Source organism: Muntiacus reevesi, chromosome 4 (genome assembly GCF_963930625.1).
Source record: "Muntiacus reevesi chromosome 4, mMunRee1.1, whole genome shotgun sequence".
Taxonomy (NCBI): domain Eukaryota; kingdom Metazoa; phylum Chordata; class Mammalia; order Artiodactyla; family Cervidae; genus Muntiacus; species Muntiacus reevesi.
Genome location: NC_089252.1, coordinates 40,322,907 through 40,337,264, shown reverse-complemented (window position 1 = coordinate 40,337,264; position 14,358 = coordinate 40,322,907). Strand labels below are relative to the sequence as shown.

The following is a 14,358-nucleotide window of genomic DNA, read 5'->3' as shown; positions in this document are numbered from 1 at the left end:
TCAGTAATCTAGGTAGTAGAAGCATGCATTTTGCAATAAATCCACTTAACAAAACAACTCTTGGAAAGATCTGTAGGTTTTCTACTCCACTCTCTTTCCTCTTAAGAGGAATGCTGAGGCTGATAACCAAGTAGTAGACCTGAGGAGGCAGAATGTCTAGAAAGAGGTGTAAAAACTTAATGCATCTCTGTGGAGATCTCTATGGAAGAGGAATGAGGCCGGGTGGGCTCCCTTTGGGGCTGGTTTTGGGGGCAACCTGAGAGAGAAATGTCAACCTCAAGTTTTTAGCTGCCAGCTAGAGAAGTAAGCTAGAGACTTGAAGCATAAATCTTGAGCAGCCATATCAGTCTTATCCCTCATAAAGAACCACGCTATATCTGTCTCTCTCTCCCTCTGTGTTTCTGATAAAGTCTTGACCATGTGCTTTAAGAGGAAGTGGCTGGGGCGCCCAAGAGGCAGGAGTGGTTTGATGGGCTCTGACAACTAATACATTCACCCCTCAATATCCATGGTTTCTGCATCCGTGGATTCAACCAGAAACATTTCTTTAAAAAAATCCAGAAAGTTCCCCAAAGCAAACTTGAATTTGCTGTCTTCAAGTTACTATTTCCATGGCATTCAAATAGTATTAGGTATTATTACAAGTCATCTAGAGATAATTTAAAATATACAGGAGGATGTGCGTAGGTTACAAGCAAATACTGTAGCATTTTATACAAGGGACTTGAGCACCTGTAGGTATTGGTGTCCATAGGTGTCCTAGAACCAATGTGCCAAGGATGCTGATGGTACAGAGTTGGCCCCCTGCTTTCCTCCTGAGGAAAAACGTACGCCCATCAACCCTGAACTGACTCAGGAGTTCTCAGAACGACCCAGATGCAGTCATCTAAAATAATTAAAAACTTGAAGCATTCCACTGTTAGCTCAATCTTCTTTCCAGGGAACTTTCATTTTTGTCTGAATGCCCACATTTTAAAAGTCAGAACTGTGCCCTGGGGAGCACTCGACCTAACAAACCCTCTCTCTACACTGTGTGTGCTTCTGAAAGGCTGCACGTGAAGTATGTCCAGTTTTGAAGGGACTTCTCTTGATTAGAATGACAGGGTGAACCTTTTATTGAGTAAATAAGCTTTCCCTCTCCCCAAATTTATTTCTGTATGCTCAGTGCTGTTTAATAAGGAGGGTAATGTGTTTGTAGATGGGAGTTCTGATGAAAGAGGGGACATACCTATATCCAACTTCTGGGTCAATCACAATTTAGACTTAACCTTATAAGATGTGAGGTAGGGCTGTGTTCAGGACAGTGGCTGACTGATACAATTCTGATGGTGTGAAAAATTGCGGGACGTTCCAACTGAGTTTGTAAACAGAATGATTTAGAATATTTTAACAGGAGCAATGGTTAGTTCTCCTACATATACACAAACCAGGGCCATTACACCTGATCCTGTGTACATGTGTAACTGAATCACATTGCTATAATTAACACATAGTAGATCAACTCTATTTCAATAAAATTTTTTAAAAATAAAAGACAGAGTTAAGGAGCTTTGCCATGTCCCCTCGTTAGTAAGATGTCTAGTTTAGGCTTGAATCTAAATCTTTTTGATTCCAAAGAGCATGCTTTTAACACTGTTCTGGATTGTCTCAGAAAAATGCTATGAGAAAAACAAAAGCACAATGAAAGGATTCATGCAGTGTCTTTTAAAGTAGAAACTCCAACCGTGCATTGAAAATACTTTCATCCAGAGGCATTTTATGAACACAGATTTTCTCAGGTGAATTATCTAGCTTAGGAAAATAAGCAAGTACATACAAGTGGAAAATAATGTTGTGGAAACCTGGCTATAATGTGGATTATCAAAGCCAAACTGAAAGGTGAATTTTTTTTGGATCATGCGATTTAATTAATCTATTTATATTTTGAAATATAGTTGTTTTACAATATTGTGTTACTTTCTGCTGTGCAACAATGTGAGTCAGAGTACGCATATATCCAATAAGAGAAGGAAAAAAAAAGAAAACAAGCAAGTACATGTCAGCACACTTTCTTCCACCGACCTTAGAACACTCTGTTCACTAAATTAGCAATTCGTTTCTGACATTCTGTGACCTACCTGCTTGACATCGCTAAAAGGAATTGCTTTTGAGGGAGAACCTCTCTGAAAGTCCAAGAGCAATGCAGAACCTTGACCACAGTTCTCCAATATCACAGGCATTTTAAATACAAAACCAACAAGTTGCATGTGAGCTTAGATTTTTATCTAGCCAAACTTCTTCATTTTGTAAAAAAAAAAAAAAAAAAAGTAAAATTCCAGAGACATGAAATTGACTCAGAGCCAATAACAGATATTACAGATACAATATTACAGATAAAACTAAGAGCATTACAGATATGATAACATTGTTAAATGTCTGTCTTTGTGACAGTCAGGCTGAAATGAATAAATTATTGCAAATGAGGAGGACTACCTGCATTATCTGTAATAGGCCTTTTCCTATTGTCTACTTTATTGCCCACAAACGTTCCTTCAAACATTCATTTGAATATGAATAAAAAGATATACTCTTTAAAAATTGAGGAACAAGATCATACTCAGTACTATTCGCTGTGAGCTAAGCTGGACCCCCAAGAGTTGCTGAGCTCCCTAAGGCTGCAGCCCCCTCAGCCAGGCTGCTGCACTCTTCCCAGGAGATCTGCTCACCTGATGCCCCAGGATGGGGTGTGATGTAGGCTTCTTACCCCCAGAAGCATTTGCATCCACTGCATATGCTTCAGATGGCTACAGGATGAGATTGGTCCATGCAAAGGTTGACTGACATTACACATTATTTAAGAATTTTTAAAAATATATATCCCTCCTTAAACTGTGAATGACTTGATTCCTAGGGGATGGTTTGTTGTGTTTCTAAGAAAGCATGACCTGACTTGCCTCAGCAGTCTCTGCGTCCTGCCCTTCACCACTGCAGCGCCGTCCACTCTCAGATTAGCTGCCCGGCTCAGGGCTCCCAGCCAAAGCACGCTGTGGCCGCCATCCTGGAATGCACGTGGCATTAGGGCCCCTGCACCTGGCGTACAGGAATGCGATAGTAGATGACTGTAGCATGATGTGTGATCTCTGACTCTCCTTATAACTCTTCTGTTCTCATCTCCTTTTTTTTCTTTCTATTTCCATTACTTTGAGCAGCATCAAGAAAAAATTACCAATCCACCACAATGAGTAAGTCCCCCCGTGAAGCCATGAAATGCTTGCTCTACATGATGCCATTTCATGCTTCTCCATCCTAAACTCTGACCATTTTCTCCTGTGGGAAAAAATGTCAAGTTTAGGTGTTGATAGCTCTCATGACTGACTCATCACTAGAACCTGAATTGGAAGAGCTCACCAAACCTGAGTTTACAGTTCATTTTTTAGAAAAAGCTTTAAAAAATAAAAAGTGACCAGACACTAACAAGCCCACATGCCAGGCTACGTAGAGACTTCCATTTTGTTCATCCTCCTCCACGTGCCCCTCACTCTCAGCTCCCGACGCTCTTCCCTCCATGACTTGGCTGCTCTCTGCCGACAGGCTGGCCCACCCCGAGGGAAGCCTTCCGGACCTCGCCATGATGAAGCTGACCGCCAGCCTGGAGGTGGCGGAGGTCAAGCAGCTGGCTGGGCCTGTGGAGGAGACGCCGGGGGGATGCCCTGCAAAAGCCAAGAAGGGTGAGCCTGGCAGGGACAGCGAGGACGAGGATGAGGACGAGGACGAGGAGGACGAAGAGGAGGAGGAGACGTCAGGTAAGCTGCCTGCCCAGGAGCCGCTCGGATGTGGCTCACACATGGAGGAAAGAAACCGCTGTCTTGCTCCAAGGGAATCAAATGTATACTCAATATACAAATATATAATAAAATATATACTCATATGCTCAAGTATTTATTTGACCCTGGCCGTGAGCTAGAAACTGTGGGAACAAGCCGTACAGGCCAGGCTTCCACTCACAGCTATGCGCATGCCCTGCCTTGCAGATCAAAGGTACAAGGGACCCATCAATACAGGCCAGGTCTCCACTCACAGTCATATGCCCTGCCTTGCAGATCTGAGGAACAAGTGGCACTTGGTGATCGACCGCCTCACTGTGCTGCTCCTGCGGTTCCTGGAGGGCTTCCACCAGCTGCAGACATTCTTATGGTGGATCCTGGAGCTGCACATCGTCAAGATCGTGTCCTCCTACATCATCTGGGTGTCTGTGAAGGAGGCAAGTGACGCTCTTGTGTCTTCAGGCCAGACCCAGCCAGGCATCTGCTCCAGCTGGAGCCTCAGGCCACTCGGACTTAAGGTCCCCACGCTGAGCGCAGGTGGGGCAGAGATGGACGCTGACTCACGGGCATGGCTGTGTGCCGCGTGTCCACCCAGAGTGGGTATGCCTGAATTCTGCACAGCTTGAGGGTACTACTGCTCAGGCGTGTTCTCTCCCAGGAGAGGTTCCTGAAGCTCCAGGTTGGGCTGAGGACCCTCTGGGTGTTCTCTCAAAAGCCTGTTCACCTCTGTAGTTTCCCGCTGCGACGTTACTTAACATCACCTGCTTGCACACCTTTCTGTGTACAAGATGTATGTCTTAACACCCACAGCCATTTCTTGTGCATACGAGGAGCTCAGCCAGCCTTTGCTCAGCTCAGAGGAACTGAATCAGTCAAGTTGCCTAAAAACATCTAGGTTTTTAGATGTTGTACCATGTGACATATTTTTGTCCCCATTTCCAATTTTGTGTTTTCAGGTGTCTCTGTTCAACTACGTGTTTCTGATTTCCTGGGCTTTCGCTCTGCCATACGCCAAGCTCCGCCGTCTGGCCTCCAGCATCTGCACCGTCTGGACGTGTGTGATCATTGTCTGTAAGATGCTGTACCAGCTGCAGACCATCAAGCCTGAGAACTTCTCTGTGAACTGTACATTGGTGAGCCCCGGAGATGGAGGGTCTCCTTGCCTGGCCTTTAGGGAAGGGAGGCAGACCTTGGTGGACCCACGTCCCCCAGCCCTCGCCGTCAGGCCCCTGTCGGCTCAGTGAGTCGGAGGTGTCCTGGCCCTTTCTCTCCTGATGCTGACCCCCCCTAAAGTGGGTCCTCCCCTCCCCATCCCCATGTCCCTTGGCTCAAAACTGAGGGAGACTAGTCTGAACTCTCCTGACTGCAGGGCCGTCTCTTACTCCTTTCTCTCTTCTTTTCAGCCAAATGAAAACCAGACGAACATCCCCCTGCACCAGCTGAACAAGTCTCTGCTCTACAGTGCACCCATCGATCCCACAGAATGGGTGGGCCTCAGGAAGTCGTCTCCTCTGCTTGTCTACTTGAGGGTAAGGCTTCCTCATCCTTAGCGTTGCCTCTGCCAAGTTCATGTCTGCAGCCCTTTCCCTGGAGACCGCTCACCTCACCTTGGAGAGCAGCCTCGTCCTCTTATGTGGGATTTGCAGTCACCTCCAAAACACACGACTAAGTATTAAAATCAGTATTGAATTGTGCTGAAAAGAAATCAGCTAAGTAATTTGAGATTCGTTGAATAGCGTATGACAAATATATTCACTGGAATGTTACAAAACCACTCAAAGACTGAGGCAGATTGATAATATTATCAGACACTGAAAGATATCCAAAATATATTGTAATGTTGAAAAAAAAAAGCAAACTTCAAAACAGGATACATAGATTGATGTCTTGTAGGCACAAAGAAAAAATATTGAGTAAATTATACCAAATGGTCATAGAGTAATTATTTCTGAGAAGTAAGTGTAGCATGACAAGAAATGCTTGCTGTCTAAATTCTACAGATTTTAATCAGTGGCATCTATTATGCTTAGAAGTAGCCACATATAAAGAGCAAGTCTTTGAAAAATGAATTCTGATTGCAAATAGTTATAACAAACATAAGGAAAGCAATATAGTTCAGATTATTCACATGTTTCCGTGATGGATAGTTTGAGCATTTTACTTTGATGGATTATGCTGATGATGTAATTAAAACCTTTGTACTCAACTCCTGGAATCTGAAAGCATGCTAAGCATCTCCTCTCTCTCCTGGTGTAGCTTCGTGGTGTTTTGCTCATATGACCGATATTGTTTGTAACATACAAGTGATGTCTACCATTAAGAGCTGTTACAAGGATAAAACCAACTCATATTTGAAAGGGATGATTAGAATAGTGTCTGACTCATAAATGTTACCTATTTTGTATTATTATTTTGTAGTATGATTAGCATATTTTTTACTCTACCAGTTTTCAGAGGTATTGTGTTCAAAACTTGCTAAGTTGAGCCCCAGTTTGCAGCTCAGTCTGTTTCCCGGGTTCCCTGTAGGATACTGTATAAGGGTTTCTCACATTTAGTTTCAAAGAAGGCTAGGCAACCCTTCCAAGTAACTGGACCCAGCTGTCTGGTTCAGTGGTACTTTTTCTGGATCTGGCGTAACCATCGCCAGTCACTGGTCTAGAGGTTCTAAATCCTGTTATCATGAAAATTAGCCTGATTTGCAAACTGGAGATGACTCCACCCTTGTTACCACAATACAGGGAAAATGAGCATTAAAGTCAAGACTGTTTCATGGATGTGGGATCTGATCACACACTGTCCCTTTAGACACCCACAGTGAAATGAGATGGCTTTTTGAGAGAGACTGTAGATGACCATGTGGCATCACGTATATTTTCCTTGTTTTCTAGAACAACCTGCTGATGCTGGCCATTCTGGCCTTTGAGGTCACCATCTACCGCCATCAGGAGTACTACCGAGGTCGGAACAACCTCTCAACCCCCGTGTCTAAAACCATCTTCCACAACATCACAAGACTCCAGCTGGATGATGGACTTGTTAACTGTGCCAAGTATTTCATCAATTACTTCTTCTACAAGTTTGGTCTGGAGGTGAGTTTCCCTACTGACCTGTTCTCTTTTTTCTGAAAACTCCAGCAGCTGCTTTCAGCCAGGTGGCCACTAGGGCTTTGTGGCACGTCTCCATGCCCTGATTTCTGTCTCCTTGGGATCCAGGGGTCTGGGGGGAAGTTCCATGGCAGGGTTCCTGGCCTGGTGGAGAGTCTCCGGGCCTCAGTGACTGTCCCCTGCTCTGCAGCCGTGGACATGGCTTCTCAGGATGCCCGGTCTCACAGATGTCTGGGTGCCTTCTGAATGCATGACCTCAGCCAGAGCACACTGTTTTGGCCTGATTAATGTGGGATGCCTGCCCTCAGTACTTGGGACAGTGATTCTTATTGACGGCCACCTGGTCAGTCTTCTGTCTTCATGATGAAAACACACTGCAGAGGCAGAGCAGGGGAAGAACTCATCCAGGGTCTGGCCCCAGGAACACAGGTCTCCACCGCCCCTGGGGGCTGCCTGCTGATGCCACTCCCCTTCCCTGTAAAGCCGACTTTCTGCCTCTTTCATCCTCACGCAGACCTGTTTCCTCATGTCAGTTAACGTGATCGGCCAGCGCATGGACTTCTACGCCATGATTCACGCCTGCTGGCTGATTGCCGTCCTGTACCGGCGCAGGAGGAAGGCCATCGCCGAGATCTGGCCCAAGTACTGCTGCTTCCTGGCTTGCATCATCACCTTCCAATATTTCATCTGCATCGGCATCCCCCCTGCCCCCTGCCGAGGTGAGTTCCCCACCCCACTGTCGCCGGGAGCGGGGAACTCAATTGCATGGGGGACTCCCTGACCGACTCCTCCCACTCCACACCCCGCAGACTACCCCTGGAGATTCAAGGGCGCCAGCTTCAATGACAACATCGTCAAGTGGCTGTACTTCCCTGACTTCATCGTTCGACCCAACCCCGTGTTCCTTGTGTGTAAGTGCGGCACTGGGGTCCCGCCTGCTCATCTTTCCCCTGGTGGTGCATTCCTGCCCCTCCACCGCACCCCAGCACATATAGCCCTGGCTTCCACGCGTCAGCATCACCAGCCACTAGCGGCTCCTGCTGGCCCTGTTTTGTCTGCAGAGTTAATACCATGTTAGCATTCCAAACACTTTTTTCATTTTAGTAATTTTATTTCCTGCCACACACCCCCACTATCAAGCCCCACACACCTGTATGCACCCACCTTCTAGGAGAGAGGCTGCGGGGGGTGGGCCTGGTCCTGGGGAAAGCGGTTGCTTCTTGCTGCCACCGCAGACATAGACCTACAGACTGGACAGGGTAGCTGGAAGGACGAGGCCAGACCACAGATGCTTCTGTTCTGCCAGATGATTTCATGCTACTTCTGTGTGCCTCGCTGCAACGGCAGATCTTTGAGGATGAGAATAAGGCCGCCGTGCGGATCGTGGCGGGCGACAATGTGGAGATCTGCATGAACCTGGATGCAGCCTCATTCAGCCAGCACAACCCTGTGCCCGACTTCATCCACTGCAGGTAACGCAGTCGCCCAAGGGCAGCCCCTGGGAAGGCACGACTCCCAAGCCCGTGCCTCCAGCTCCCCTGCCTTTCCTGGGCACTGACCCGCTGATTGCACCATGCATGAAGCCAAGAATCCCGGGGCCAGACGGCTTGGTGGTCTGGAGGCCAAACCTCCTTGTTATCCTCCGTCCTCCATGGACATGCCCAGAACAGTTCTGGGGAGCAGATGCCCCTGAACCCCAGGATAGCAAGGGCCTCAAGAGCTCCAGGGGCCCTGGAGGTCCTCCCCGGGGCATGTTGGCTGGTGTTTCCATGCTGTTCCCACAGGCTTAGTTCTGATTTCTGAACCCAAAGCAGGTCAGGCTGAGGAGTGAGGGATGGGGCTCCTGCAGGGGGATTCACAGCTGCAGGCAAGGAAGGGAAATGGATGGAAAGCATACAATGCACAAACACGTGTGCACAAGCACACACACACTCACATTCAAACATGCCAGCAGCCTAGTTCCACCGACTTTAAGTCACACACGTCAGGAGGACTGTGGGCATTCAGATCCCATACCAGGACCAAATCCCTGACATTACCTTTGTGACCGTGGGATGCTGAGAAACACCCATATCTTATGCACTCTCCAGTGTTTATGACATCAAGGATGAGTGAAACATAGTTTAGAGAAAAATCATGGAACTATTCAGAAGTGTTGAATATTTTAGTCTAAGTAGAATACAGTCCGAAAGTCCACTTCTGTGACAGTGTTCTTCTCAGTTCAGTTACTCAGTCATGTCTGACTCTTTGTAACCCCATGGACCTCAGCACGCCAGGCTTCCCTGTCCATCACCAACTTCACTACCCCGTTCATCATCAGTGTTCTTCTAGGGACCACTTATTCCCTAACTATGCTGAAAACAGTATAGCACATATTTCATCAGAGATGACTTAAGAGCTCTAACAAAATAACAGCTCAGTTATCAAGTATCTGATGCACAATTGGTGCTTCTGTGCTTCTCCCCAAACTTGGAAAGAGAAACAACCAAAGCAAAGCCTCCAAAGCCGAGAGTCTCTGAGCAAATGAATCCAGACAGGATGTGGCTTGTAGGCACGATGTCTGTCAGCTGATACCCAGCTAGGGAAGCTCCCGGAGCTCCATCACTGGGGGACGAGGGGGCCCAAGCATCTGCCTGTCTGCAGAGTGAGGAGTGGTCCCACAGACGGGACCTTGGGTCGGCCCAGGGAAGTGCAGAGAGAGTGCTGACAGAGCCTGCAAGCTCCATGTGGGTGTGTAAAAAAGTGAAAGCGGTAGTGGCTCAGTCATGTCTGACTCTTCAAGTACTAGGCAGAAAACGTTGCTGCTTGTGGGAATTTTGGCCCCAGTTTGATGATAATAAAAGTGCACACGGCGTTTTCACAAAGTACTGCTCCGTCCATCGCTAACTGGGTGAGGATTGCCCACGGACCAGCCGGCGATCAGAGCGTCCCGTCTGGCCTGTGCCTCCAGGCCGAGTCAGGAGGAGGATGTGTGAACGCATTTCCTTCCTCAGCTAGAACCTCCCGACTTGGTCTGGCTGCAATCTGTGTTGCCTCTTGGTTTCATTGTCCAGGTCGTACCTGGACATGTCCAAGGTGGTCATCTTCAGCTACCTCTTCTGGTTCGTGCTCACCATCATCTTCATCACTGGGACGACCCGTATCAGCATCTTTTGCATGGGCTATCTGGTGGCCTGCTTCTACTTCCTGCTCTTTGGGGGCGACTTGCTGCTGAAACCCATCAAGAGCATCCTGCGCTACTGGGATTGGCTGATCGCTTACAACGTCTTCGTGATCACAATGAAAAACATACTGTCTGTAAGTGGCTCGTGCCGTGTAACACACTTGCAGTCCCAGCCTCAGAGCAAATGACCCATTCAGTGGTTACTGAAAGCCCTCAGCCCCTCATGCTGCTCTCTTAACCGCCCCAAATAGGATCCTGGCAAACTCAGAATTGGAATGACCATTTATTACTCCTTGTTTCGCCGTTTTAAGCAGAATCCTTTTTGCTCACGTCCACCCTCTCAAGGACAAACGGATATGTATTTGTAGGGGGAAAAAACCTCTAAAATGTATTTTCTCAATTAAAATCTATCCCTTCTAAGGAACAATTGGTTATCACTCTAGGACAGGCTGCACATGGCCCTTTATGAGATGAAACAGTCATGTGATGTCTTCACAAATTATATCATGTTGGCTGAAACTGACTCTTTTACTGGAAAAGCTCCATGCAAGTGTAAATATTGATAGAATGGGCAAGATTTTCCAGGACACAGAGTGGGGTACAGATGGGAGGGACAGGCCCCCAAAGGTGCACGTGTTTTATGGTGCCCTGATGTGCAGGTGGACACGGGAACTTCATGGCTGCTCTAAGCACTGGGGTCTTGACTTAAAAACAGCTAAGATAGTTCAGGGTTGAGACGAACACCTCCTGCCCACAGAACGTGGCCAGTTCTCTGTTAAATTTCTGCTTTCCATGCCACAATATGGCCCTTCCCTGGTAGATAAACTGCCCATGGATTATCCCAGAGTCATGTGAAATCTTTTAGGCCACAAAGATACCTTTTAAGCTATTTATCGTGTCGGGAAATTAACAGTGACCTTTCAGGAGCTGAAGGAATTAATCCACATCTAACTCTGATTTGAACTTAATCCCAGGGCCTGCCCTAATGGCTGTAACTGACAGAGTTTTAGAAGAACAATGGTGGAATAGGGTGGGAGGTGAGAAGGAGTTTCAAGAAGGAGGGTACATACATATACCTATGGCTGATTCATGTTGATATATGGCAGAAACCAACACAGTATTGTAAAGCAAATATCCTCCAATTAAAAAATTAATTAAAATAAAAATAAAAGAACAGTGATGTACAACTGCCTGCTTCTCCCCTTCCTAGTGCTTAAAGATGAACTCGCCAGGCAATTCTCCTGGAAAGCATTTGACTTTGGGTTGAGGAAGGCACATACATTGCTATGTTTAGAGGTCTGGAGAAGCCAAGTCTATGTAACCATGAGTGTGTATTTGAAGAATTTATTTTTTCTCCAGTCCATGAGAATGGTTAAGTTTCTAGTTGGTAGTAAAAGTGATTTTTATTCCTCAGTTGGACTCCAGCAGTGCGTGTTTGCCTGTGGGGTGGTGTTGAGAGTTCTTAGGCAGAGGATGAGTCAGGACAAAAGGTCACTCTTTCTCCTGAAATTGGTCTGATGGGCAGAGACCAGCGCCTGGGAGCTGATCCCTCCCGACAGCTGTTCCTGGAGAGTGTGTAACTGTGGAATCCACTCATTCATTCATTCATTCATTCATTCTGTAAACCCAGATTTCAGACTTGGTCTTCACTTTGCTGTTGTTTTGCTGTTTAGTTGCCCACTTGTGTCCACAACTCTTTGAGACCCCATGGACAGCAGCATATCAGGCTTCTCTGTCCTTCACCATCTCCCAGAGCTTGCTCAAACTCATGTCCATTGAGTCAGTGATGCCATCAAACCATCTCATCCTCTGTTGTCCCCTTCTCCTCGCGCCTTCAATCTTTCCCAGCATGAGGGTCTTTTCCAATGAATCGGCTATTCACATCAGGTGGCCAAAGTATTGGAGCTTCAGCTTCAGCATCTGTACTTCCAATGAATATTCAGGGTTGGTTTCCTTTAGGATTGACTGGTTTGATCTCCTTGCTGCCCAAGGGAATCTCAAGAGTCTTCTCCAACACCACAGTTCAAAAGCATCAATACTTCAGTGCTCAGCCTTCTTTATGGTCCAGCTCTCACATCCATACATGACTACTGGAAAAACCATAGCTTTGACTATATGGACCTTTGTCAGCAAAGTAGTGTCTGTTTTTTAATATGCTGTCTAGGTTTGTCTCTGCCCAAATCTGAGTCCTGGATTAGTGCTCACCCATTGGCTATTGCAGAGTCAGGCTTGTTCCTATGACTCTCTAAGTATCCTCTTTGAAAAGAGAGGCACTTCCCAGTGCAGAGAGCACCATGCTGAGGCTTCTCCTCCTTGCTCCTTGGGTTTAACTCCCAGAAGTGAAGCATCAACCACTTTACTGGGTGGGACTGGATATCAGGAGCCACCAGAGCACTGAGCCACAGGGAATTCCTGCACATGTTGGGATTGCAAGACATCAACCTTGTTTTCTGGGTGCATAGTTTCAGGACACTCATTTCCCATTTGTTTTTCAGATAGGAGCGTGTGGCTATATTGAAAAATTGGTTCAAAATAGTTGCTGGTTGATCCAGGCATTCAGCCTGGCCTGTACAGTCAAGGGCTACAAAATGCGTGAGTATGAAAAGCAGATTTGGGGATGGCGGCACAGAGAAGGGAGGGTAGAGGTAGTGTTCTAATTTAAATACCTGGGTCAAAGTCCCTGAAGGAAGCAGATGAAGGGACGCCCAACTCAGTGTCTTCAAGGAGCTGTGGGCTGGTGCTGCCAGGCTATCTGTGGCCAGGACACCCCCACCCTCAAGATAATCTTTGATCTTTGACAAATATCCCATTCCCTCCCCAAGCAGTTCTTTAGCAACTCCCTGAACTTCCTGTGTTTCTGATGGGAAGGGTCACAGATGCCCACGCACACCTGTGGCTGCCTCAGTGGGCATCTTGGTCAGCAGAGGAGCTCTACCTGCAGACCCCCACCCGGAAGCTCAGAGAAACCCCACCGGGTGGACAGCTGGGAGGAGTAACAGGGTGTCTGCAGTTAGACTCCCTCGCTGCTGGAGACGGGACTCCCATACCTACCCTGTGCCTTTTGCGTCAGAACCCTGGACAGCACCACTGTCCTCTGTTCTCCATGGGGCCTGGAACCTGGCGCTCCCCCATCCGCACCCCCGCCCCGCCCTGCCTTCTGGTAGGAAGATGAAGAAGGTGCTAGAGCTTATTCTGATTTGGGGCCAGGCATGCTGTTGGCACCTCTTCTTCCAGTAGATTGTAGCTGCTCTGCTGGCTGCCCTGGGAAGGGCCCATTCCCAGAACACACCTTGTTTGTGCCGAGATTCCCTCTGGTGTTGGGACATACAGATTCAATTTCTCCCTGACCTTTCCTCCTGAGCCCTAGAGTATCCAGAGCTCACTTGTGGTCAGCCTTATCAACTGGTGCCATTACCGGACTTGAAGTTTGTGCCCTTGACTGCAAATAAATCCACTCACAGGGACTCAATGCTTCGGAAGTTTGCTCATTTGTCTGTGTGATCTTATCACGGAGCTTATAAAATAACAGTGAAAATGAGTATTCATTTTAATTTTTTTCTTTTTCTTTTCCCCTCCCCCAGCTGATGATGACTCCTCATGTAAACTGCCCAGTGGGGAGGCCGGAATCATTTGGGACAGCATATGCTTTGCCTTCCTGCTGCTGCAGAGAAGAGTGTTCATGAGTTACTATTTCCTGCACGTGGTGGCGGATATAAAAGCCTCGCAGATCCTGGCATCCAGGTGGGTCGGGCTGTGGAATCAAAGGATTTCTCCTAAGAAACCTGCTGGGAAGTGACATTGCACCCGGCCTACTGTCTGAGCTTCCTTGTAGAACCAAGAAATTAAGACACATTCCTTCCAGGAAAAGTGATCCAAGGCTTTAAGATCTAGAACAGAAGAGTAAAGAGGAAGACTCTGGAGGGAGTTACACCTCACCAGGACTGGGATACTCTCAAAGTTCAAAGACAGACTGGACATTGAGCCCCTCTGTCCAGACCTCAGTCCTGGAGGAGCTCCTTAGGGCCTCCTGAGTCAGAACAGAAGCAGAGACCGTGTTGGTCCAGAGTCTAGTGCATCTTCCCCCATCTCGGCCGCCTCCATTTTAAGGAGAAACTCCTGAAGATAGAGAAAAGCATCCACACCTGTTACCTTTCAGAGTGTAGCTGGAGAAGCCCCTTTCCCCAAGAGAGACTGGAGGCTGTGTGAGTCTGTCCATGGGGATGGGGCTTCTAGGTGGGACTTGGGACCCCCAGTCCCAGTTCAGAGACTCCGGGCAGCAGTGCGCCCT

General features: G+C 47.4%; 1 protein-coding gene across 3 annotated transcripts in view; it reads left to right on the top strand.

The window, feature by feature from the left end:
- PIEZO2 (piezo type mechanosensitive ion channel component 2) overlaps positions 1–14,358 on the top strand; it is a 246,335-nt gene that overhangs the window by 182,963 nt on the left and 49,014 nt on the right. For all 3 annotated transcript variants that reach the window (XR_010662900.1, XM_065932593.1, XM_065932591.1), the window contains exons 18-28: positions 3,571–3,782; positions 4,080–4,240; positions 4,760–4,936; positions 5,207–5,332; positions 6,692–6,892; positions 7,422–7,626; positions 7,717–7,818; positions 8,214–8,379; positions 9,961–10,204; positions 12,566–12,662; positions 13,652–13,811. Coding sequence is in view for 2 of the 3 variants with exons in the window: in XM_065932593.1 (XP_065788665.1) it covers positions 3,571–3,782; positions 4,080–4,240; positions 4,760–4,936; positions 5,207–5,332; positions 6,692–6,892; positions 7,422–7,626; positions 7,717–7,818; positions 8,214–8,379; positions 9,961–10,204; positions 12,566–12,662; positions 13,652–13,811 (1,851 nt within the window). In the remaining variant the exon portion in view is untranslated. The remainder of the gene's footprint in view (positions 1–3,570; positions 3,783–4,079; positions 4,241–4,759; positions 4,937–5,206; positions 5,333–6,691; positions 6,893–7,421; positions 7,627–7,716; positions 7,819–8,213; positions 8,380–9,960; positions 10,205–12,565; positions 12,663–13,651; positions 13,812–14,358) is intronic.